This window comes from Saimiri boliviensis, chromosome 2 (genome assembly GCF_048565385.1).
Source record: "Saimiri boliviensis isolate mSaiBol1 chromosome 2, mSaiBol1.pri, whole genome shotgun sequence".
NCBI lineage: Eukaryota > Metazoa > Chordata > Mammalia > Primates > Cebidae > Saimiri > Saimiri boliviensis.
Genome location: NC_133450.1, coordinates 142169681 through 142196663, shown reverse-complemented (window position 1 = coordinate 142196663; position 26983 = coordinate 142169681). Strand labels below are relative to the sequence as shown.

General features: G+C 42.3%; 1 protein-coding gene across 1 annotated transcript; it reads left to right on the top strand.

Annotated features, from left to right (window-relative positions):
- The first annotated feature begins 79 nt into the window (after nt 1-79).
- GTF3C4 (general transcription factor IIIC subunit 4) lies at nt 80-25750 on the top strand. Its single transcript, XM_003935914.4, has 5 exons — nt 80-881; nt 7799-9625; nt 14069-14199; nt 17940-18028; nt 19765-25750. The coding sequence occupies exons 1-5, from the start codon at nt 513-515 to the stop codon at nt 19827-19829; spliced, it is 2481 nt and encodes an 826-aa protein (XP_003935963.1). The 5' UTR covers nt 80-512; the 3' UTR covers nt 19830-25750.
- The last annotated feature ends 1233 nt before the right edge of the window (nt 25751-26983 follow it).

Sequence of the window (26983 nt, the reverse complement as noted above, 5' to 3'; positions counted from 1 at the left end):
CAGCAGGCGGATAGAGGCGAGGCGGGGGTTCCGGCCCCCGCCGGTGGTAACCCCGCTCTGCGTCCCTCCCAGCCCGGAAAAATTACATTCGGCCGAGAGTTCACGCTAGGGAAATTCTCTGAATGCCTCCGAGAAACGAGGCCCGGCGCCATCTCACCGAAGAATTCCGCCTTTGCCGCCGCGTGCGTTTCCTTGGCACCTCAGGAACTAAAGCCTCACTCGTTGTGTGGATTGAGGCTCGAGCTCAATCCCTGGGCAAGGGAACGGGGATGCTCGGGGATCCCGGCTTGCGGCCGTTTTCTGGACAGGCAGCTCCTTGGGCACCCGGCAGGGCCGCGTTGCCTGGCGACGGTGGGGTCCTTCTTCGCTCGGCGGCGCTCCGGGCCTGAGGGTAGAAAACCGCCGCGGAGGGCGCTGCGGGTGGGGGTGGTGGCGTTGGTGCGGGAGGTGGCCGCGTGACGGCTACGCGGGCTTGGAGCGGCTGGGCGTCCGATCTCTGCACCTGAGAGAAAATGGACACGGCCGACCAGACCCTAGTGGGGCCCGAGGATGATGGGCCTGCGCCGCCCGAAGAGGAGGAGGGAGAGGGGGGCGGCGAGGCGGGCGGCGAGGCGGGCGGGAAGGAGCCGGCAGCGGACGCGGCCCCGGGGCCCAGCGCTGCATTCCGCCTCATGGTGACTCGGCGGGAGCCGGCCGTGAAGCTGCAGTATGCGGTGAGCGGTCTGGAACCGCTGGCTTGGTCCGAGGACCACCGCGTGTCAGTGTCCACGGCCCGCAGCATCGCTGTGCTGGAGCTCATCTGCGACGTGCACAACCCGGGCCAGGACCTGGTTATCCACCGCACCTCGGTGCCTGCCCCCCTCAATAGCTGCCTCCTCAAAGTAAGTCTTCCCCCGCCAGCCCCTCTCGCCGCCGCGTCATCTGTCCCAGGGGAATCCCGGTCCACATTGGGTCCGGGGATTTTCATTTTCGCATCCAGCGCTGGGGATTAAGCAGCTAGGGTTGCCACAGCTTTCAAGAAGAAAAAAAGGAAAGCTCTGCAGCTGTTTGCACCGTTTCCCTAGGTCACTCGCCGCCCCAAACACAGGTACACACCCAGGGGGCTTCCCGGAGTTGGTCCCGCCAGCCTCCCTCGCCCGCACGCGGAGTGGGTTACCCCGTGTCTGAGGCTCCACCTCCTGTAGATCCAACACGGGACCTGCCTCGGTCGTCGCTCCTATTGTCTGGGGCCGACTTTCTGAGGTTCTTGGCTGGCTTTTGTTTACTGTGTGTGCCCTCCTCTCGAGCCTCTTTTGCTTCAGAGAAGAAAAACTGATCCTATTCATTGTCTTAACTGTTGCAGTGACTTTATTATGAATGATCCTCGTCTCTCATCTTGGGCAAACGGGTAAATACTGGATCTCGGGGTTTGTACTCCAGTTTTTCTTTACTAACTAAACATCTTTGCGATGTAGAATGAAAATAAAGACTCGAAACAACTGCATTTCTTAAACTTCAAGCGCAAGGTCAAGTAGTAAGCCATAGCGTTCCTTATAGTTCCTTTTAGCGTTCCTTTAGTTGCTTAGAGGTGTAAAAACTTTTCCATATATCGTTGATAGAGGTGTATGCTTATATGGAATCTATCAACGTGTACATACAGTCGTTAGATATTTGACTACTACTTTGCTTGGTGCTGCCCCATGTTCTGGAAATAAAGCAGTGTACAAAACAGAGCCGCTGCCCTCATGAAGTTTACATTCGTTGGCACGTCAAAAACAAATGATAAGGTACTGTCGGGCAGTGATAAGCACTGTAAAGATTTGTATCCATATACAGAGAACATGTTTATGTGTTCGTAACCTTATTCTGGACAGCCATTTAAAATATGACTCATTAGCTATAGGTAGGATGCAGATAACCTTTATCACTTTTTAGCGTACTTAATTCAAGTTTAAAACAGGTTGATGTTGTCAGAGTGTTAGCTTGTATGACTAAGCTTCGTCTAAGATCTTTGTGAAGGAGATAAGACCACATTTGTTCAAGTGTAAACATATCAGATAGATGCAACTCTATGAAATTGAGAAACATACAAGGAGGTAGGCAGAAGAAAGGTGATGTAAAAGGTGTATCTTCTGCTGAAAAGGAACTTAACTGTTTCCAAGGATGTTCCTACGCACATCAACGCAGGGAAAGTATGTGTGTCAGTACTTTAGCAGAGAGAATGTCAAGAAAGGAGGGAATAGTGAGGGGAGGGACTTTTATGGGGCAGGTCATCTGGTGGTGAATCTGGAGCCGTCCTAAAGAGGTTGTGTTTGGCTTGTAAGAGGAAGGGAGGAAAGGGCATTCATCCCATGTGCCCTTAAGTCATGAACATAATTTACTATTGTAATTATGTTCTTATGTAAATAAGTATGTAAATAAGTCATGAACATAATTTACTAAATTAAGTCATGAACATAATTTACTATTGTTTGTGTAATGACAGATCAGTACATGAGCTCAAGTCGCTCTTCTAGAGAGTCAGAAAGTAGTGTGAGGCCAGTTTATGAACTTGGAAGGCCGGTATGAGGAAGTTGACTTCAATCTAGGAAGCCCTTAAGATGCTGTTATGGTTTTCATTAGCACAGAGTGACCTGTTAAGCAGTTCAGGAACATGAATCTGGCTGGAAAGAGGCACGAAGATGATTGATAGGATCAGTGTAAAATAGAAGTTAAGAGATTGGGCTTTGGCACAAGATAGGCCTATTTACAAAAGGGAGATAATGAAACCTTGTTTAGGCTTTTTAGAAGATTAAATATACACAATCACTGGGCACAGTTCTTGGCACACTGTAAATGCTCAAGGTGAAAATAGTATGCAGTTATACGGGCATGAAGGAGTAGGAGTCTGAATTAATGTTGTGGTTGTGGACAGGAAGATATCCCTAGTATTCTGATAAAATTTTGACTGTCATTTTTCCTCACTTGACATTTATCACAACATCTAGTAACAGGAAGTCCTTATATAGCCCTCTTATAGTTGACAAATGACTTCCAGGGAATAAATTAGTGACATTTTCCCCTTCTGTACTAAGGTGGTTTTTTTTTTCCAATATGTACATCACATAAACCATCAGCCCTGTAGCCGTCTTATTAGACTTTGATTGCCAAGTGAATGAATGCTGAGTTGTTCCTGCAGTTCTACAAGAGTCCTCCGTGGAATAAAACTCTGGTATGATGGTAGGAATGTAAAGAAATCTGTATCAGCACTTTGATGACTCTACCCATTGACAGTCTGTGGATTTCAATCTTTTCGTTGCTGTACAGCATGCATTCCTGCTGACCTAAATGGTGGACAGTCTGCAGCGTAGATCAGTTTTAGTGTAGCATTGCTAGAAAGCTAGGTACTAAACACCTTTGAAGCCTTTGCTCTATGATTCTGTTATTTAGATTATGAATTTGCAGGAAAATCTGCAGTTATATAGTAGTTCAGACATTAACGGCTGTTTTATAAGATTGTATGATTGTAAAGGTGAACAGTATAAACTGAAAAGCAATGAAATAGTGATTTCAGAATATCAAAATTGTTTTTCCCATTGGACTATTAATTTAGTAGTTTGTGATGATGAACCATACAACCATCATTTGTGTATGGTTCCAAATTCTGATAATATTTATGTACCGAATTGTATTGTGCATCAATTGTTAGGAGCCTTAGGAAGTATTAACTTTATCTGCTACAGTAATGACTGTTGCCTGTCTTTGGATTCTATTACCTGTCCTCAAGAATCTTACTGTCTAGGGCCTGGCATGGTGGCTCACACCTGTAATCCCAGCACTTTGGGAGACCGAGGCAGGCGGATCACCCGAGTTCAGGAGTTCGAGACCAGCCTGACCAACATGGAGAAACTCCGTCTCTATTAAATGTACAAAATTAGGTGGGGTTGGTGGTACATGCCTGTAATCCCAGCTACTCAGGAGGTGAAGGCAGGAGAATTGCGTGATTCTCTGGGAGGTGGAGATTGCGGTGAGCCAAGATCGTGCCATTGCATTTCAGCCTGGGCAACAAGAGCGAAACTTCGGCTCAAAAAAAAAAAAAAAAAAAAAAAAAAGAGGCTTACTAAAAGCTTCAAGTGAATTTTTGTCAGGTGCTTAACAAAGTGCCGAGCGGTTAGTATTAAAAAGTAATGGTGAAAACTGTAATTACTTTTGTACCAGCCTAATAGTACGAAAACTGGATGGTTTACAATTAAATGATTGGCTGTGGGCAGGCCCCTGGGAGCTGGACTGTAAGTATACTCCTTGGGCATCTGAATATTTGATTTGCTAACAGTTTTAGGATAGGGAGAGTTGGAAGGAGGTGCAGTAGTCTAATTGAAACTAATATGTCAGATATTGCTGCACAAAACCCTAAGGCTTTTTCCTACCAGTCAAGATCTGTGCTGCTGTCCATCCTGTCAAGAATTCTTCCTACAATGAGTAGGACCATGGGCTACTCAACCTTCCTTTATTTCATCCTATGCCGCTGCTTTGGTACCAATCCTGTGAGTTTACTTCTACAGTAGCTTTTATTTGTTCTAAGGAGTATTGCTTAGTTCACAGTATTGAAGGATTTGATGAACAATTTTATTATATCTATCCTCCATTTGATAGACAACTTTATGTCCACCTTGCATTTTTGCATACTTTTATTAGCATTAAAAATCTTACTAAGACTGAGTGCTGTGGCTCACACCTGTCATCCCAGCACTTTGGGAGGCCAAGGCAGGAGGATCACTTGAGCCCAGGAGTTAAAGACCAGCGTGGGCAACATAGGGAGACCCCATCACTACAAAAAACTTAAAAATTAGACAGGCTTGGTGTTGTGGACCTGTGGTCCCAACTACTCAGGAGGTTGAGGTGATGAAAGGGTCGCTTGACCCCGAGAGGTTGAGGCCACAGTGAGCTGTAGTCACACTAACTGCACTCCAGCCTGAGTGACAGAGACTCTTAAAAAAAATTTAGCCGGGCGCGGTGGCTCAAGCCTGTAATCCCAGCACTTTGGGAGGCCGAGGCGGGTGGATCACAAGGTCAAGAGATCGAGACCATCTTGGTCAACATGGTGAAACCCCGTCTCTACTAAAAATACAAAAAAAAATAGCTGGGCATGGTGGTGCGTGCCTGTAATCCCAGCTACTCTGGAGGCTGAGGCAGGAGAATTGCCTGAACCCAGGAGGCGGAGGTTGCGGTGAGCCGAGATCGCGCCATTGCACTCCAGCCTGGGTAACAAGAGCGAAACTCCGTCTCAAAAAAAAAAAAATTTAACTTCATCCTCAGAGTTTATTAATGATTATCATAGCTAACTTTATTCAGCACCTATGCTTTAATATATTGACTTAACCTTCCTAACTTTATGAGATGTATATTAATCTCATTTATAAATGAGGAAATTAAGGTCAGAAGGTTTAAGCAATTTGCTCACAGTCACAGAGCTGGTATGTAGTAGAGCCAACATTTGAACCCAGGTAGTCCGGCATCATAGCACAGATTTTCAGTTATTACGCTGTGCTTCATTATGTTATCTTACAAATTGTATCTACCTTTAGAAAGCACTGGGCTTTGATTAGCATTATTTCATTTCCGAGCCAGACACCTACACCTCATTTAATTGGAGTTTTCAGTCTGATTCTCCAGCAAGTTTCATAGTGTATCCAAGAGACTACCTTAAAATGCCTTCCTGCCATCAAGATATACTGCCTAAAACATCATTAAAGGGTAATAACTGCCCCCACCAAAGGCTCTGTTGTTTAAAAAGGAAAAAAAGTTTGGCTTCCCGTGTCTCAGTAGGTCTCTATAGTAGTTCCCTGGCCAAGGCGTTTAGTGTCCTCTTGTTACTTTTCAAGGGAGAATGACGTGTAATATGTGGTAATTCCAAAGCTTGTTCGGCCATAGAACTATTTTTCAAGGGACAGTTTAAGGGAGTAGTGTACTGTGAAATACACCATAGGAAAAGTTCTCTAGTTTATGTTGTGGAGAGTTTTCTGTTAGCATTTCATTTTATTTGCTTATTATGTCATCTAGCAATTTTAGAAGACAGAATAAGAATAGATTATTCCAGTTATCCTTTGCTAGTTTCTAATCATCAGTCCTGTCTGCACAAACTATTCATTTGTTAATACATTGAGGAATTTTATTTCTGTAAGGCTTAATGGTCTCTAGTTTTTGTTATTTACTTACCATTTGGGTGATTTATTTATTTATTTTTGGATAGAATCTGACTTCATCGCCCAGACTGGAGTGCAGTGGCCTAATCTCAGCTCACTGCAACCTCTGCCTCCCGAGTTCAAGCAATTCTCCTTTCTCAGCCTCCCAAGTAGCTGGAGTTACAGGTGCCTGCCACCATGCCTGACTAATTTTTGTATTTTTAGTAGAGAGGGGACCTCACTATGTTGCCCAGGCTGGTCTCAAACTCCTGGTCTCCAGTCATCCACCCACTTCTGCCTGCCAAAGTGCTGGGATTACAGGCGTGAGCCACCGCGCCCAGCCTTGAGGGATGGTTTTAAATTATTTGTCGCACTCTGATTTTCTAACATAGCCCCAGTTGTCCATACTTCATCTAGGAGGTAGTCAGTGGTTCTGACTTAACATCTTCCAAATGCTTTTGTGTCATGGAGGGTAATTCCCCTAGGCTTGAAAACTTAAACTCAGTTAAAGTGACTTTTATTATATCCATGTATGTCTTAGGCTGGAATTTCCTTTTAATCGCGTTCTACTCTTTCCAGTTTAAAGATCAGCCTCTTTGAAAAAGGAGATTGACATTAAAGAAGGATTGAAGGATTATTTTTGTTTTGTTCATTTCTCTAAAGACAGTGGATCAAGTCCTTTCTTCTTCCTGCTTCCGACATAACAAAACATCTTTTGGCGAGTTTCTGCTCTTTTTTTTTTTTTGGCTTTAGCCTTCCTTTTTGTGATGCTGAACCACTTCCTCTTGGTCATTTATCTCTTCCTCCATCTTAATGTCCCTTTAAAATCTTTTAAAGAGCTCACAGCTGGGCACAGTGGCTCACACCTGTAATCCCAACACTTTGGGAGGCCAAGGCGGGTGGATCACTTGAGGTAATTAGCTGGTGTGGTGGTGCACGCTTGTAATTCCAGCTACTTGGGAGGCTGAGGCAGGAGAATCACTTGAACGCTGGACGTAGGTATCGTGGTGAGCCGAGATCGTGCCACTGCACTCCGGCCTGGATGACAAAGCCAGGCTTCATCTTGGAAAAAAAAGGACTCACTGTCATATAGCTAGGCACTGTCCGATACATGTTACAAACTTGGAGGAGGAAGAGATGAATGAAAGCTTGAATGACCTCAAAAGGCCTTAAAGAGAGAATTCGATCTGGTAGGAGAGATGGGATTTGCATAGGGGGAAGAACCAGGCAAGGGAGCCGGGGAAAGCTGAGATGGGAATGGCAACTAGAATAGTCTGATTAGAGTGAACATTATTCTGTAGAGACAGTAAACAAAGCAGCTGGAGTTGGCTCTCACCATTATTTGTGAATGAAATTTCAGATAAAGGACCTAAAGCTGTCATTTGTATTGCAAAGATATTGTAAAAATCTAAATATTAAATTGTATCAAAGATATAAATATTTTCATAAATTTGTAACATCTTTTTTGTTTTAGTGACTAGCTTATCTAGCTCTGTTGAATCTTAAGAATCAAGTACATTTCTCTTGCATATATTAGTTCTAAGAAGAATATGGGAATCAGGCTATGAATAATGATATGTATTCTGACTGTTTAAAAAAAAATTGCCGTCTCCTTGAATAAGTACTCATCTGATAGTTTTTATATCTCTTATTTTCAGGTTGGCTCAAAAACAGAAGTTGCTGAGTGCAAGGAGAAATTCGCCGCCTCCAAGGACCCCACGGTCAGTCAGACTTTCATGTTGGATAGGGTGTTCAACCCTGAGGGGAAGGCTTTACCACCAATGAGAGGCTTCAAGTACACCAGCTGGTCTCCCATGGGTTGTGATGCTAATGGCAGGTGCCTCTTGGCAGCACTGACCATGGACAATCGCCTGACCATCCAGGCGAATCTCAACAGACTGCAGTGGGTCCAGCTGGTTGACCTGACTGAGATCTACGGAGAACGTCTTTATGAGACCAGTTACAGGCTCTCTAAAAGTGAGGCCCCAGAAGGAAATCTCGGGGATTTTGCTGAGTTTCAGAGGAGACACAGCATGCAGACCCCAGTCAGAATGGAGTGGTCGGGCATCTGCACCACTCAGCAGGTCAAGCATAACAACGAATGCCGGGACGTCGGCAGTGTGCTCCTGGCCGTCCTCTTTGAAAACGGTAACATCGCCGTGTGGCAGTTTCAGCTGCCATTTGTAGGAAAAGAATCCATCTCTTCATGCAACACGATTGAGTCAGGAATCACCTCTCCCAGTGTACTGTTTTGGTGGGAATATGAGCATAATAATCGAAAAATGAGTGGCCTTATTGTAGGGAGTGCTTTCGGACCTGTAAAAATTCTTCCTGTCAATCTCAAAGCAGTCAAAGGCTATTTCACTTTAAGGCAGCCTGTTATCTTGTGGAAAGAAATGGACCAGTTGCCTGTGCACAGCATCAAATGTGTGCCACTTTATCACCCTTACCAGAAGTGTAGTTGCAGCCTAGTAGTAGCTGCAAGAGGCTCCTATGTATTTTGGTGTCTTCTTCTGATCTCCAAAGCAGGGCTGAATGTTCACAATTCCCACGTGACAGGCCTTCACTCACTGCCGATTGTCTCCATGACTGCAGACAAACAGAATGGAACGGTCTATACTTGCTCGAGTGACGGGAAAGTGAGGCAGCTGATTCCCATTTTCACAGATGTCGCATTAAAGTTTGAACACCAGTTGATTAAACTCTCAGATGTGTTTGGCTCAGTGAGGACTCATGGGATAGCAGTGAGCCCCTGTGGTGCGTACCTGGCCATCATTACCACTGAGGGCATGGTCAACGGCCTCCACCCCGTTAACAAAAACTACCAGGTCCAGTTTGTTACTCTCAAAACCTTTGAAGAGGCAGCTGCCCAGCTCCTGGAATCTTCTGTTCAGAACCTTTTTAAGCAGGTAGATTTAATAGACCTAGTACGCTGGAAGATTTTAAAAGATAAACATATCCCTCAGTTTTTACAAGAAGCTTTGGAAAAGAAGATTGAAAGCAGTGGAGTCACCTACTTTTGGCGTTTTAAGCTTTTCCTCCTGAGGATTTTATATCAGTCAATGCAGAAAACCCCTTCAGAAGCCTTATGGAAACCCACCCAGGAGGACTCCAAAATCTTACTAGTGGATTCACCTGGAATGGGCAATCCTGAGGATGAACAGCAGGAAGAAGGCACTTCTTCCAAACAGGTGGTAAAGCAAGGCCTGCAGGAGAGGAGTAAGGAAGGAGATGGAGAGGAGCCCGCGGATGACTCACTCGCCCAGACTGGAGATACCGGAGGCCGTGAGCCAATGGAAGAGAAACTCCTGGAAATCCAAGGGAAAATTGAAGCCGTGGAGATGCACTTGACCAGGGAACACATGAAGCGAGTCTTAGGAGAGGTGTATCTGCACACCTGGATCACGGAAAACACTAGCATCCCCACCCGAGGACTCTGTAACTTTTTAATGTCTGATGAAGAGTATGATGACAGAACAGCACGGGTAGGTGTTTATTAACAAAAACTCTGAGATTGAGGAAAGTCTGCTTTCTTCATGAGAAAGAAATGACCTAAATTGGGTTCCTTAAGTTCAACTTTTGCTTTGAGATTTTTTTAGGTAATTGATTTACATGAGGTACAGGGGAATAAATAGGAAATGTGGATTAATGCAGAGGATGCATTCATAGCATACAAAGAATATTTTGATTCTTCTTCACACTGGCCTTGACAGATAGGCCAGATTTGCAGGATAAGCTTTCCAGACTGGATTAGCTCAAAGTGGCTGCATTTAGCTTAGTAGTAAGTGCTGGGCGATCACAGCAGTAGAAACATAGTGCCCATGCTCCTGCCCTTCCTCTTTTACAAAAGTTTTGTAGGGAAGGGGTGTAGTGACTTGTTTGCCATTTGATAGGACTTAAGGATATCTTCAGATTTAGTCAAGAAAGGCATAAAGTAAACGTATTGTTACTCATGCCTCATTTTTACAAAAACCGGGCACAATCTTTATTTTGGTAGCAGAACAGTCTTAAACAGTGTTATCCAAAATGTATTCTAAAGAATTTAACTTGCTTAACGGAACACTAGGGTTCCCAGTGCAATTATCATTCTAAGGGTTCTGAGAATTCCTACAGAAAAGAAACTGATACCTTTGTGTAGCTCAGTATTACTCAGACTTCCTGATCAGAGCATCTTTCTTGCACTAACAGCTGCTAAAATCCTGAAGAATTAGTGTTCCAAGAAATATACTGTATTCTGAAATATTCAAAACCACAAATATCCGTGCTCCCTTTTACTTCAAAGATTGATACTTATTGACTAAAGTCTTATTTAAAATATTAATCAAAGGCAGTATCTTTGTTTTTAATGTCAAGCCATTCACAATCCTTTTTGCATTTTCTTGTCGGACAGAATATGTATGTTTGTGTACACACATTCACTTCTGAAATGATTGCTCATAGAATGTTTGCAGTGATCTTGCGTATTAAGATGCACTGTTGATGTAACTGCATTTTCTTCTTTGAAAGTTAACTTTTGAGGCCAGGCACACTAGCTCACGCTTGTAATCCCAGCACTTTGGGAGGTTGAGGTGGGCAGATCACCTGAGGTCAGGAGTTTGAGACCAGCCTGGCCAACATAGTGAAATCCTGTCTCTACTAAAAATGCAAAAATTAGTCAGGTGTGGTGGTGGGCACCTGTAATCCCAGCTACTCAGGAGGCTGAGGTAGGAGAATTGTTTGAACCCAGGAGGCAAAGGTTGCTGTGACCCAAGATTGCGCATTGCACTCCAGCCTGGGTGACAAGAGTGAAACTCTGTCTCAAAAAAAAAAAAAAAAAGTTTTAAACATTGTTTCATTGTATTCCAAATTGTCTGGAAGAGTATTCTGGTTATCACAGTGCTATGGGACCTAGTTAGGTTTATTATAAGAGTCAGTGAAAAATTAGCAAAAACATTTTAGAAAATATTAGCGGTTGGGTTTGTCATGATTTAGAATAATTGTCCAGATACTCTGTGAGTCTGGGAAGCTCCATTAGCATGGTGATGTGGTTTCAACAGAGCCAATTTAAAAACCAGAAGACTGCATCCCTCCCCATCTATAGCAACTTAGTTTTTATTGAAGACCAAGCATTTCATGTCTTAAAAATCCAACTATATGTTATAAAATCAAGACTTTTTAAACCTAGGATATTGATTTATTAGTAGTTATAAATTATTTTTCAGATTATCTGCTTAGTATGCTGGTATGGTTAAACTTTCCCTTTTTAATCTTTTTTCATTATCACTCCCCCCGGAGCATTTTTAGATGCCTTTTTCGAATTGCCTCTGCCCATGAAGTTTTAATGCGACAGATATATGTATATATATGTATCTGTTTATGTTATATCTGTGTTCTTTATACAGAAAAAGAGTATAAAAAAGAAATTTTTGTCTCCAAGAACTAATATTTGCTGCCTTGGAAGGACTGTCACTGCCATTGAGAATGTGTGAGTCAGAATAACACATTTGAGCTTGCCAAGATCAAGGCTACTGAGAACAAATAGCAGTCCTTACTTATGTAAAATTTATGTACATCTGCGCCGGGCGCAGTGGTCACACCTGTAACCCCAGCACTTTGGGAGGCCAGGGTGTGAGGATCACTTGAGCCAGGAGGTTGAGGCCAGCCTGAGCAACATAGTGAGACCCTGTCTCTACCAAAAAAAAAAAAAAAAAAAAAATCTATAAGCATCCTGGTGTGGTGGCACATGCCTGTAGCCCTGGTTACTTGGGAGGCTGAGTGGGGAACCATGTTCACACCACTGTGCTCTAGCCGGGGCAATACTGAGACCTGTCTTAAAAAAAAAAAAAAAAAAAAAATTGAGGTGTGTTTATATGGGAGGAATTCTGAGTAGTTTTTGTCACTGTATCATTATCAGGATGTTTGGCCTGTGTAGAAAAGCAAGGTGAGTGTGGCAGTCCTACCATATGTTAGAATTCTTAGGACGGAAGAAGCAAAAAGGCCAAAAATTAATGGGATTTAAATTAGTAGAGTATATACAGAAGAGGTAAGATAGCTGGCTCACCAACTTCTGAGCTAGTAAGACACCCTTTGAAACTTAATTTTAGTTAATCAAATCTTTTGGATTCATCCGTAAGAGGTTAAGCAGAAATGGATTGAAAATTGGACGGATGCTATCACTAGTAAGAGAAGACAGTTATTGAGGGTTATGTGTCCTGGCCTCCAAATTACATATCCAGTGAAGTTTAAAAAAAAGTTTGGCGGGGAGGCGGTGGCTAGGTGTGGTGGCTAACACCTGTAATCCCAGCACTTTGAGAGGCTGACACGGGCGGATCACCTGAGGTCAGGAGTTTGAGACCAGCCTGGCTAACATGGCAAAACCCCACCTCTACTAAAAATATAAAAATTAGCCAGGCATGGTGTAGCATGCCTGTAATCCCAGCTACTTGGGAGGCTGAGCCATGAGAATCGCTTGAACTTGGGAGTCAGCGGTGGCAGTGAGCCAAGATCATGCTACTGCACTCCAGCCTGGGTGACAGAGAGAGACTCTGTCCCCTACCCCAAAAAAGAATTAGATTCAAGTGTTTTCAGACTTTAATTTTTAAGCAGCATAATCTTTTTTTTTTTCCTTGAGATGAAGCCTCACTCTGTCACCCAGGCTGATATGCAGTAGTAGCACAATCTTGGCTCACTACACCCTCCACTCCTGTGCTCAGGCGGATCCTTCTGCCTCAGCCTGCCAAGTAGCTGGGATTACAAGTGTGTGTCACCACACCTGGTTAATTTTTGTATTTTTAGTAGAGACAGGGTTTTCACATGTTGGGCACCTGCTCTCGAACTTCTGACCTCAAGTGATCTACCTGCCTTGGCCTCTCAAGGTGCAGGGATTACAGGCATGAACCACTGTGCCCAGCCAAGGATATAATCTTTTTTTTTTTTTTTTTTTTTTTTTTTTTTTAATATGGAGTCTTAACTCCCATCACACAGGCTGGAGTGCAGTGGCGTGATTTTGGCTCACTGCAACCTCCGTCTCCCAGGTTCATGTGATTCTCCTTCCTTAGCCTCCCGAGTAGTTGGGATTACAGGTGTGCACCACCATGCCCGGCTAATTTTTGCATTTTTAGTAGAGTCAGCGTTTCGCCATGTTGGCCAGACTGGTCTCAAACTCCTGACCTCAGGTGACCCACCCACCTCAGCCTCCCAAAGTACTAGGATTATAGGCGTGAGCCACCACCCCTGGCCAAGGGTGTAATCTTAACAAAGCAGAGAAAAACATAACTGAAGCAGGGACAAGGCCTGGAGCCTGTGCTGTCACCTCTCTCACTCTCAGCTTCTTGCTCCTACAGTGGGTCTAGCTGTGCATCTGCGGTGGGGTCGGTGGATCTCAGATTGAAGGTTACTGGACTATGTTGGCCATGGGTCTTTGGGCCATCAGAAGGAAAAATTATTTTTTAATCCTGATGGATCTTTTTACTTTGTAAGCTTTTCTTCTAAACTAGACATTTGTACAGTTCTACAAAGAGAGTAGTATTCCACATAATGTTTTGCCTGTAGAGATTACGCTTTTTCTTCTTAAAGTCAAAACATTATAAATAATAGCTAAATACTTTGTCTTCTAACAGAACTCTGAAGTCCTTGTTTCAGAAGCAACTAAAACAAGGCAAGTAAGATTTTGGTTTTCAGAACAGTTTTCTCCTTAGTGGTTACGGTTTACCATGTTTTCAGAGTCCCAGGATGAATTTATTTTACTCAGCTAGTTGACACAGATTGAAACTCTAGTTCTGTTATTTTTCACAGTATAATCAGCCTGTGTGGAAATACAAATCTCCTGTCTTTTGTAAAATACTGCTCTTTTCTTTTTTTTTAAAATTTTTCCCTTTGTGTTTGTAGGCTTTTTCTTCAGGAAATCCTGCGCTTACCACTAAACTTTGCTGACCGCTTTGTCTTACTAGGTGCTGATTGGACACATCTCAAAGAAGATGAACAAACAAACTTTCCCTGAGCATTGTAGTTTGTGTAAAGAGATCTTGCCATTCACAGATCGCAAACAGGCAGTCTGTTCCAATGGCCACATTTGGCTCCGGTAAGCCATTTTAAAAGTCTTACTTCTGCTCATTTTTCAGTCTTGTGTAGCTCACACTACTGTAAAGCATTTATGCCAGTTATCTGTTGCCCTTGCTAGTAATTTAGAGAAAAGCTGCTATTATAAAGCGTGATGTGGACTTTTTTCATCAGTATCACTGAAGAAAGTTGGCACTTTAAGACAGTTTTTTACTGCTTAGTGTATAGGAGTTTTCTTATTTTGTTTGTTCAATTTCATAATGAAAGATATCTGCTTCCTCTCCCTAGTCTCACTCCGAGATGTAACCTTGGTGTATCCTCATGTTACTGGACCTGTGGGCTGCATTTGACACAGTGACTCCCTCCTTGCAGCACTTTTATCACCTGCCTTCCTGGACACAGTACACCCTGGTTTTCTTCCTGTCCCTGACTCTTCATTCTCAGTTGTCTTTGCTGATGGCTACCTCAGCTGTCCGTCTTTTCGCCCGTTATTCTTCTCTTAGCACTTTCCCTGGGTGGTTGCTTACCATCTGCACACCGGTGATTTAAACATAGAGCTTTTACCTGTATCTCTCCCACTAAGTCTAGGCTTACATATCTCACTGCCTGCTCAGTGCCTCTATTTGGATGTTTAATAGGCATCTGAAATTGGAATCCAACCTTTTGTTACTACCTCTGCCTCTCCATCCCTGGTCAAAACACCATCATCTCTTGCCCTGATTATTATACCTGTAGTTACTTTCCATCTGCTCGTCCCACTTCCATCCTTGCCCTTCCAGTCTCTTCTCATTATAGTCATGATAGTGATCGTGTCAAAATTTTGTCACTGGCTACCTGTTTCTAGTGAGTAAAACTAAAACCCTCTTAGTGACCCACAAGACTCTACACAGCCTGGGGCCCCTTCTTCCCTTTGTCCTCCCGCTGACCTCATCTGCTATACTTCTCCATCTTGTTCACTTCACTGCAGGCAGACTGGCTTCATTCCTCAGGTACATGAGGCACCCGCTCATCTCAGGACATCTACACTGGCCAATTCCTCTACCTAGGATGCTCTTCCAGCAGATGTCCACATGGCTTCCTCCAATGTCCCTTTATCATTTAGGCCCTCCTGGCCACCATACCTAAATTTGTGGCACCCCACTGACATAGCTTCCCTTTGCAGTATTTTGCATCCTTCTTCCTTTATTTTCCTCCTCAGCAATGATCACTAGTTAATATATTTTTTCCTTTTCCTTCCTCTAGAATAGAAAGCTCTATGAGGAGAGGAACTTTTATGTTGCGTTCACAGCTATTTCTAGAACAATGCCTAGTACATGGTAGGCACTAAATTTAATTTATTTTTATTTTTATTTTTTTTGAGACTGGGTCTCGCTCTGTCACCCAGGCTGGAGTGCAATGGCGCAATCTTGGCTCACTGCAACCTTCGCCTCCCAGGTTCAAGCGATTCTCCCACCTCAGCCTCCCTGGTAGCTGGAACTACAGGCATGCACCGCCACACCTGGCTAATTTTTTTTTTTTTTCTTTTTGTATTTTTGGTACAGATGGGGTTTTACCATGTTGACCAGGCTGGTCTTGAACTCCTGGGCTCAAGTAATCCACCTGCCTTGGCCTCCCAAAGTGCTGGAACTACAGGCATGAGCCACCATGCCCAGCCACATTTTTAATAAGATTGTGCTACACATACCATGTTAATACCTCACCAGTTCTCTTATCAAAAATGTATGGACTTTCTTTTATATCAGTACAAAGATACCATTCTTAATGACTAGAGGTTTCCATTGTATGGATGTTTCATAATTTACTCCCTTATTGATAATTTGGATTTTTTTCCAATTTGTATTGAATTCCCATACTTTTCTTGAGATGGGGAAATGAGGTGTCACTGTGTTGCCCATGGTGGACTCCTGGGCTCCAGTGATCCTCCTGCCTCAGCCTCCTGAGTAGCTAGGACTACTGGCATGTACCACCATGCCTCCTGGCTTCTACACTTTTTCTAATTTGACTGTTCAGAACTTTTTAAGAGAGAAGAATAGAAAACAAGCTTGTGGTATATTTTAGGTTAGTAATAAAAATATTGAGCACTATGAATATACGAGACACAGTCTAAGCTGTACACATGTATTAAGTTACTATGTGATGATGGTTGTGAAAATAACTTACTAGGATCACTGGCGTGTGCCATTGTACCTGGCTGTTAGTTAAGATTGGGTATAGCCACTGTCTTTAAGACTCTGACAGTACTTTGGGGAAATGAATATGCAAACATGGGGTATAGGTTTGGCCAGCTTTGGTGCACTACATCCTTGTTCTTGAGTTTTGCTCTAAACCGGCAGGAGCTCTCTAATTCTCAGAAGTTTGTATGTTGATACCTTGTGTTGCGTTGTAGCTTTCTATTAGGAAAACTACAATCATACACAAAAGGAAAGAGAAGAATATAATAAATCCCTGTGTGCCTGTCACTTAACTTCAAAAATTATCAACCCACGACCTTTGGTGCAAAAAATTAATGGTGCCCAAAAAGACAGGACACTAACAAATGTTCACAGGTTCAGTTCCATCCAAAGATGATTCATTGAGCCTCTGCCAAGGCCAGGCAAATAAGGATAGGTAGGGTGTATTTTCAGAACAACCATGCATGAGGAGCGTCATGATGCCTTTGTTTTTACAGATGAGGAAATTGGGGCCTGGGGAAGTTAAATAACTTGCCCAAGTTACAGTGGTGGTTTGTGGCATAGCTCAGACTCTGACATTCTAGCTCCAGAAGCCACATGTGTAAGCACTAACATTAATGTCTTCCACATAGGTTCTTGCAGGAAAATTGTTTTCTTTTTTACTGAGCAAAGTTAGTGCCGAAATACCTCAGTATGGTTTCTCTAGTTGAGAACCAGTGCTTGCTATTGCTCAGATGTAATCTTTCTTCCTAGATACCCAAGTCTTTACTCGAGGTAAACCTGCTCGGAGTCCCTTCCCCTCCTTTGTATTGTCTACTCCTTAGTTGCTTACCTGAGAGGTTACATTTTGGGAAACCTTCCCTGCAACCCAGGTGTACTCTTTCCCATCTCATCGCATCCCATCTATCCTTATTTACCTGGTGCTGGTAGATGCTCAATGAATAATCCTTGGATGGAATTGAACCTGTGAACATTTGTTAGTGACCTGTTGGGTTCTTTTTGCACCATTAATTTTGCCTTTGATATTCTTCAGGGTTTTCCTCAGTGTACTGTCAGAGCCTTAAAGACAGTAGTTATACCCAGTCTTAACTAACAAAAAGCTGGGCACCGTGACACATGCCTGTAATCCCAGTTGCTTGGGAGACTTAGGCAGGAGGATCACTTGAGCCCAGGAGTTGAAGGCCAGGCTGGGCAATGTAGCGAGCCCCCGTCTCAAAACAACAGTAATAACAAAAAACCTAAAAAGAATAATTTTCAATATAATACACAATCAGTTTTTTAAAAACATATCAGGAATTCAAAGCGCAGTCAGGTATGAACAGACTAAATTCTTTTCTGATGCTCAAATAGGAAAAACAGCTGCAATCTACCTGGATTAGAATCTTTGTGTCTACTTGGGAAGCATAGGGTATAGGTTTGGCCAGCTTTGGTGCACAGGGGGATGCATTGTTGCCGTGAATATATGAGGATCATGCTTCCACTTGGTTAATGTGTGGTTTTATGATGCCTCTCTGTGGTAGAGAAACACAGTTTCCAAGTGTTTAAGTAGAGCAAACCCTCTCCCATGCCAATACAGTCTGTTTTCTTTCAGGTGCTTCTTAACCTACCAGTCCTGTCAGAGTTTGATATATAGACGGTGTTTGCTCCATGACAGCATTGCCCGGCATCCAGCTCCAGAAGGTGAATGCTTTCGCTTACTTGGGAGGGTGGGTGGCTGGATGGAGCATGCTGGCAGAGGGCCAGCACCCCAGAATAACAGTTCAAGTCACACTTTACACTTCTTGGTGTTGTGCTGTTGGGGATGAGGGGTGGGGAGCGGGCTCCCGTTGCTCTTTACGGTGTTGCTGTGAAGCTACAGCTAACTAAAACATGGCCATTGGAATGTCATACTAAAGTGTATATTCATTTAGTGCAGGCATCCCCAAACTTTTTACACAGGGGGCCAGTTCACTGTCCCTCAGACCGTTGGAGGGCCGCCACATACTGTGCTCCTCCCACTGACCACCAATGAAAGAGGTGCCCCTTCCTGAAGTGCGGCGGGGGGCCGGATAAATGGCCTCAGGGGGCCGCATGCGGACCGCGGGCTGGTAGTTTGGGGATGCCTGGTTTAGTGTGTGAGTTAAGCGAGCCTGCAGTTGCTGTTCTGTCACTGCAAACAAATTATTTATTCTAAAAAATGTCAGCTTGTTTTAGTAGATGACATAGATAGATTATATTTGAATGTAAACTCTGTAAATGACAACACTGTTGAACTAGTAATAGGATATCCACTTGGAGCCATTCTACTAGCCATGATGGGTTTTTGCCTAGTTATCTATATTCTGTTTCTGATAGCTCTGATGTCATCTGTTTCTGAGATGACTGCCTGGAAATAAGACTGTAGGGTGGGCAAGGAATTAGTGATTTAATAATGATGCGAATGTCAGATTTTGTCCTGACGTTAATATCACACTCTAACCAAGTGAGACAACTAAATACAGAATATACAATTATATATGTACTTTTGGGGGAATATTCTGGTTTCAGCTGAAACAAAGAACATTCCGTATAAAACTACATCCTTATTCTTGAGTTTTGCTCTAAACCCGCAGGAGCTCTCTAATTCTCAGAAGTTTCTATGTTGATACCTTGTGTTGTGTTGTAGCCTTCTATCAGGGAAACGACAATCATACACAAAAGGAAAGAGAAGAATATAATAAATCCCTGTGTGCCTGTCACTTAAAAAATTACCAACCCATGACCTTTTCTGTTTCATATGTAGTTTCCTCACCCACCTCCCTTCTCTTGATGGATTATTTTGAAACACATTCATGGGAACTTTTACATTGTTAACTGCAATTGGTAATTGATATGCTGCCTAGGCAGGAAATCTGGAGAAGATTGAAACTTTCAAAATCACGCCCATCAACTTTGAGTCTAGCCATGTATAGCTTTTAGAAAGAATGAGAAGCTACTGAATCTAAGAAGAGCATTGGAGCAGAGCTCTTCACAGGTGAAAGAGGAGGAGGATTTGAGCAATGTTGCCACATTTTTATTTCTCAAGGGCATAGCATTTTTTAAAAATTCCTATTACTGTTACTTTATGAGAGAGTATTTTAACATTAACAGTATATGAAGAACACATTGTCGGAATATAGTCCTTTCTTTAAATTGAATAAATTCGGCTTTATGAACACATTACCCTTACTTTCCTGTTTCATCCCACTTGACTTTGAGAACCACAAGTTTAGTCCACCTTCATTTGGAATGTTGAAAACCCCAGCCCAAAGCAGTGAAGTGCTTTGTCCAGGGATGCGTAGGTGGTTCATTGCAGTCAGGACCAGAAAACCCATCTGTCAGCACTACAGCCCAGTGTCATCCGTTCTGACTGCCTCTTCCGAAGCTCATGGTAGATACCACTTGTCTTCCTTTTGCAGATCCTGACTGGATTAAGAGGTTACTGCAAAGCCCCTGCCCTTTCTGTGACTCTCCTGTCTTCTAAATAATCAGTGATGGAAAGATAGAAGGACATAATGAACTCTGCCATAGAAAACTTCAGCCTGAAGAGCCTGAAGAGAAGGATGTGCTGGAGGAAGCTCCCTCTTGAGTGGAGAGAAGCCCTTGGTGACTGTGAAGAGCCCCTGAAGCTCATTTCTGAAGCACACTCATCTCCAGGGACTCAAGGATGTCCTCTGAAATGGCTGATTTCAGACAGTTGGAGTCGTTTTGAGATGAGCATTAGCCCCGGCTTTGTAACCAATGAGGAACACTTATTTTTAAATATCTTGACGGACACAATTTGAACACAATGTCCCGTCATTTCTAGGAACAGAATGGTCTCTTCTAGAGAGTTTGGATAAGGGCCTTGCTGGGTTGAGTTAGGTTTTCATCTTTGCTTTGGTCTGGAACTGCCTTCGGGCTCCAGAACTTAAATTGCCTGGTCCATGGCATCTGATGTACCAACAGAGACTAAAAGTACATAAAGCAGAGCACGGGAAGGTGTTTTGTTCTCAGAAAACAGCTGCCGATACACATCCCTCTGTTCTTGTTTTTCACGCATATGAAAAACCGTTTTTTAAAACTCTATATTCTTAGGTGAAGCCAAGACTAAAGTTTACTGTGTCAAATGATCTGGTGACTATTATAATTAATTGTGATTTATTTTTCATTCTCTCCTGTGTCATCAGGTTTCCTGACGCAACTCCTTAACCTGTATAAAGATGTCAAATACTGGAGTTCACCCACGTCACAGCCCTGCTTCAGACTTAACTGTGGTAGCCTAGATGAGCTGTTTGTACACAGAGAAAAAAAATATACCTTCCTCTTTTAGTAATAATTACAACTTTTAGTATTTTTAATGTTGACATTTCCGATGTTTCATTTAGTATCCAGGGGTCTATCTAGAGACTTCTAGAGAGGGACAGCTCAGAAGTGAGACCCTTGAGCTCTGGTGCTGTAAGCTGTACAATTCAGCCGAACAGAGCCTAGGAATTTCTTTCCTCTCTACAGTCCCTGATGTTTAGAATCCAGGTTCTGCCCCCACCCTACCCCCACCCCCAGTGGTCTGTTAAGATGTCCCAGAAATCAATTTGATTGATCACACAATCACAACCTAAAAGAGATTCTGGAATTAGTGTTCTTGGATTCTGAAACATCCGGCGGGGGTTGGTGCTAATCAACAGGACTGTAGTGTACACATCTTGAAATGGTACATTTTTCTGGAAGGTTGGATAGGACATGTAAAATATGAGATTCTTATTTCTTGCAATCTTTTTTGTCTTTAATATAATTTCCTGCTTTTATTTTGTATCCTTAGTGAAAGATATTTTGTCCACACTTTAGAAATAACACTGAGGCCAGGGACCTGTAATCCCAGCACTTTGGGAGGTCGAGGTGGACAGGTCACTTGAGGCCGGGAGTTCAAGACCAGGCTGGGCAATGTGGCGAAATACTAAAAATACAAGTTAGCCTGGCATGTTGGTGCATGCTTGTAATCCCAGGTACTCAGGAGCTGAGGCAGGAGAATCACTTTAACACAGGAGGCAGAAGCTACAGTCAGCCGAGATGGTACCACTGCACTACAGCCTGGGCAAGGCTGGAAATTCGGCCTGAAAGAAAAAGAAACGCTGACACGTGGATGACGCTGCAACGGCAGCCTCCCCTCCAACCCCACGTTGACAAGCAGTGGCGACAAGGGCCCTTGGAGGCACGTGCAAACTGTCTGCTCTGAAATGTCTTCTGTTTCTATTCAAATTGCTGTTTTGTCTCCTATGTTTAATCATGTATTTGCTATTATCTCCTGCTTATTTTTCCCCTTTTGGTAGTAATTTCAAGAAGAGTGTTTATTCACTATTGATTTTCAAGAAAGAAACTAAGCAGCATTGAAATCATGAGTAAAAATTCAGAACATTGTATGAAGTCATTTGTGTCTGCAGCTCTTTTTTTCACTTTACAATAAATAAGAGTAAAAATTGAGATCATGTCAAAAAATTATTGTAGTTTTAATCATTCTGGCATAGTTTCACTGCCGCCCCGATTAGAATCAGTAGGGAATTGTTCTTACTGGGGAATTTTGGGCTGCTGCCATTTAAAACTTAGGTTAAGTTTTTATTTAAAGCAGTTGTGTGTTTTTGAGAAAATGTAGCTAGTGGGAGTAACTAGAGAGGATCTCCAGATTGTTTTTGTATGTTTCTGTGGGAGTAAACATGGCAACAGTTATTCTAGAATGTGAACTCTCACTGCAAGGACTTGACCCAGTGGCATTGTTAAGACCCTAAAATCTAGCCACACCTGCCTCTGCCAAGTTTCCACACACCTAGTTGGAAGGCCCTTCCCTGCCCTTGTGCCTGTCCCTCACCCGTGGAAGTTAAACTACAGAGCTAGGGAAACAGATTTTGAGTTAACGGCACCCTTACAAATAGTGCTTCTGAATTTGAGCGTCAGCATACCTGATGGTCGTGTGTTGCTCAGGGCAACCTTGGGGAAATGAGAATGGCACCAGAGGTTTTCTAATTGCCTCCTGTAGTTAAAATTTATATCCTCTATAAAAGTTGCTTGACCCATGTGGTAGATAGCAAGTTGATTTCAGCTGTGACTGTAGTAACTATTTCAGGAACTGCAGAAAGTGAAAGTGCTATTGCTGCACAGCATTTAAAGCACAGGAGCAAGGATTCTATACAATTAGACCCTTTAAGCTACAACATTGTTGCATTTTGGGAGTCTGATAAGTACATACGTATCACATTCTCTGCCTGGGGTTAATTTGTGCCTATTATTCTAGATAAGAAATTGATACCTTGTTATGCTTGATATTCATTCTGAAATCCTTGCATGTCCACCAGGCAGACTTCAAGCAATCTCTACCTACTATTATATCTGCCAAAACTACCAATTATTTTTCAATGTCAGAAGTTATTAGAACCACTGGCAAAGCTCATGGTTGAATGTGACGTTTTTCTGCTTTCCCCTCTAAGAAGTTTTCGAATGTGAATGTTAAAGTATGCAGGTTGGACCTATTAGCAAGTTTAACACGTTAATTAGGTTAAAAGAATGTTAAAGGGCGATAATTAAATATTTCAATTATTTTGTAATTATAATGGCATCAAATAAGACGCAAAAGATGTTGATGCTTTATTGGTGCTTGTTAAGAGAATGACAATACTGGTTTTATGAGCATCTGTTCCCTGCAGCAGTTACACTACCTGAGTTTGGTGAATTGCTGCAATTCCTGGAATTGAATCAGGAATTAGTGTCACTGGTTGACTGGCACAGGATCTGTCCATCCTTTCTGCTCCTGACCGATCTCTCTTGGTTCCCTTCCTTCAGTTCTCTCTGCTTCAGGACACAATCAGAGCTAACAGATTACATGTTGGAAAGAAGAAAAATGAATTAACAATGATGTTTCTAAAAGCTAAATTGCGTAGTGAGTCTCACTTCCCAGAAGAGCTATTAGTAGTATTTCTTTCTAAACGTAATAGTATTAATTGTATCTGGGTTTCTTCAAAACTATAATTTCCTTGTCAGGGTGCTCAGTAGCTCTTAGTTTGACTTCGGGCTGAGGGATGTGAAATTTTAGCTCCTTCCCACCATCTGTTTCCCCTCACTCCCACCCACAGCCAATATTCTTCTTCATAAGCAAAAATTATGGTTAAGCTAAGCTGAATGTGTTCTAGTCAAAGTAAGTAGACAGCAAATAGGCAGGCAAATACAGGAATGTCTTTACAATTAGCCCACCATAGTCTCTGTATGGTTTCCATAATTCATTATGATGTATCTTTATACTCTTTCACTGCTATTCTGTGCGTTGGAGTTTAGCAATTCAGCGAGACTAGCGAGTGTCTCAAGAATGGAACCTTTGCCCTCAAGGCTGGGTCATTCCAAATGCCTCTAAAGGATCTAACATAATGAATTGTTTTTATTTTTGCCATTAGCGCAAGTAACAACTGGCAGCCTCAAACAGCTTTAGACTATGTCTCAAGTCTTTCAGAGTTATACTTAGAACTGCTCTTTCTTGAAGCTGAAAGAAGTTTTGGAGTAAAGATCTGCTTTATGTTGGCTAACATGGTATTTGCCATTCAACCTCATATAGAGCATGTGAAATGCAACCGTCTTTAATTGGAATTAAGCCAAACTTCAAGAATACAGACTTGCTTCTAGTTAAAATAGTATAGAATCACTATCCTGATGAAGCAGTGGGGTTTTTCACAAGATTGTACACTCATTTGCATGGCACAGGTAGAAATCATTATCAGGACTTGTTAGCCAGTCCATGCCTCGTTGATAGGACACACCTACCATCTGCACAGATGGTTTGTTTTAAGATGGGGCTATTTTTGAAAACTTGCTGTGGAAATAAATTTAACAGAGGAATAGTTATTTGCAAATCTGTCCTAGAAAGAGGTTAATTCTTTTGGTATATGAATATTTCCTCCAACCCTTTTAACTAATTAGGTGGTTCCGCTTATTGCATTTTCTGAGTTATAACTACACTCTAGGGCCAAGACCTAGTGTAAAATCTGGGTCCTAATCAGTGAGTTGTTTAGATCACTATTATATGCTTTGTCAACATTCTTTCTGGGCTTGAGAAGAGTTGACAGAAGTGAAAGATTATACTCTCACGCTAAAATGATGAAGGTAGGGCCTAAGTGAAATACTGAAGTGGGCTGGGTAGAATTAAACTTTAGAACTCTAAATCATGGCTTATTTTTAAAGTAAAAAGTTACCTCACTGTCATGAAATCCTGTTACTTTAATTTTTAAAAAATCCTGTAAAATGGTCAAATTGGACAAGGTAAGAGATAATGATGGCTTTGAGGCATTTCATACTTTACCCATTTACATTTGGCCAACAGACTGGTAAGGTTTAGCGTTCTCTCCACTAATGGAAAATTAAATGCAAAATGTCCTAAGAATTATGTTGTTTTCAAGGCTTTGACCCAGATTTGTACTTTGATGTATGAAAGTGAATATAAAACTCGTTTATACAGAAATAAGACTATGTAGAAAAATAAGTCTGTGTTGTGTATAGTGATACATGTTTGATGTTTACCCAATACCTGTACTAAATTTTGTGCTTGGTTTTGAATTATATATGTGTTTACAAGTTTAATAACAACACATTTTGCTTGGAATACTTCCCAATCCAGAAAAATTGGTGACTTCTCTCCATTGTATATATGTGCATGGTGTTCATTATTAGATTGTAAGCTCCTCAAGGGCAGGAACTGTTTTATCTTTGTTGTTCCTGCAGCACCAAATGTAAAGTGCCTTGCATAGGGTAGGTGTTCATGATGTGTAGAATGAGTAATGTCCTGCCTCATCAGGATGAAATGTGGTTCACTTCCACTGTGTTCAACACGACAAAGCCACTAACGCCGGAAGAGGGCAGAGCTCTTTCTTGGGTTTGAACTGGCTTCTTTTTGGGGTTGAACCAGACCATTCCACATCCTTAGCACTACTTAACTTTTCTTTTCCTGAAGATTTCATCAGTGTCCTGTGTTTTTATCTAATATTAGAGCTGAGGTTCCTAGGAAAAGTTTGAAGTGGGGAAGATTACGGAGAAAACAAAATGGAAATGTGGGGAGGGTGGTTTGTCAGTATATGGCCCTGTGGGGTCATCGTATTTTAGTTTTTACTTGTTAAAAGGGTAACAGAACCTCTGTTTCTTTACCAAGTCACTGGCTGGCCATTTCTCCAATGGATGAACTACCACTGGTTTTAGCTCTTTCTCATTTTGGATTCCCCTCAATTGCTTACATGATTCTCGTACTTAGAGTCTAATAAAATTGCTGTGAATATCTAGTGCTGTACATAATGGCAGTTTTGTAAATGTGAAATAACCTTGAATATGTTGTGGTTTGTATACAGAGCCATTAGTATTGTTATTTTGGCCACTTTTTTTATTCTAAATAAATAATTATTTGTATACTGTGTGTCTGTTTTATGGAGTTCCCATGGTTTATAGCAAAGCTTCGAAACCTCTTTAAGCCTGAGCACCCCCAACAAAGTTAAGTCATGCCCAGGCATGGGCAGACAAGGAGGAAGGAGCTCTGTTAGGGAAATGTTAGGGAACTGGCCACTAGCAATTACCTCAGAACCAAGTCAGTAAGTCTTAGGTTGTTTATTCCAGAAAAAAAAGTTTGAGGAATGTAAGGGGAAGTAACAGAGGTTCCGCAGAATGTTAGGCCACATGGTCTTAACAATGTCAATTACATAGTATTTGGTGAGGAAAGTGAAAACTAGGATCTCTAAGCATCATGTATTTGTGAAAAGATGAGAATATACCAACATTTTTTTCAGATAGTCATCTGTGCTTATGGTAGAGGCAGTATCTGTGTCATGGGTTCATCCATGTGCATCAGAATGACTTGGAGAATTTGTTAAAACAGCAGGTGGGGTGAACGCCACCCCTAGAATTTCTGATTCAGTAGATCTGGGATAGAGCCTGTGAACCGCTATTTCTAATGCATTCGTGGTTGGTGTTCGTGTGCCGATCTGGGATCTGTGTTTTGAATACTGTCGGTCCACAGATGAACTCCAAGACTGTTCCTGCCTTGCTTCTGTGGTACCCACCAACAGTTCACATGGATTATTGGTTTGTAGAAATCGTTTATGTACCAGTCTTACCTGAGGTTCTCACCGTTACTACACTAGCTACTTTTAACTTTATTAAGACAAGAGTTTTAATTTTATGATTTCCTAAGGAGGTCAAGAGGAGTAGACTACTGTAGGGAATCCTTTCTCTTTTGTGTAAGTCCGGCTTATTTCACTCTCTCTCTAAAACTCATCTTCAGATGAAATGAAGCTAGTCCTTCCATCCACTGGGAAACTTGAGCTTAATTCAGCCCATCACTTGAAGTTTACTGAGTAAGAAACTTCAAAAAAGGCCAAAGCATTTGTGCTACTATTCTGAGATAATTTAAATGAAATAGTGATTGCAGGGATTTCAGCAGTGATAAATGTTCAATATAGATAAATATTCCTGCTGAGAACAATCAGAAAAACTAGAACAACAATGTTTAAATATACAGGAAAGTGTTGGAGACTGAACCAGGCAGGAATCACAAGGCCAATATCTGGAAGAAGGAGGAGTCTCAGAGAGGCAAACCCAGCATTTAAGGTTAGTTTCTTCTAGATGAGTCTGCCGATTCCAGAAGAG

Bases quoted from the DNA above. Each gene is read 5' to 3' on its own strand.
- GTF3C4 (XM_003935914.4), top strand. From the start codon at position 513: ATGGACACGGCCGACCAGACCCTAGTGGGGCCCGAGGATGATGGGCCT. The intron at 14,200-17,939 runs GTAAGCCATTTT...GTTTTCTTTCAG, and splicing joins AATGGCCACATTTGGCTCCG to GTGCTTCTTAACCTACCAGT. The intron at 18,029-19,764 runs GTGAATGCTTTC...TTCCTTTTGCAG, and splicing joins CCGGCATCCAGCTCCAGAAG to ATCCTGACTGGATTAAGAGG.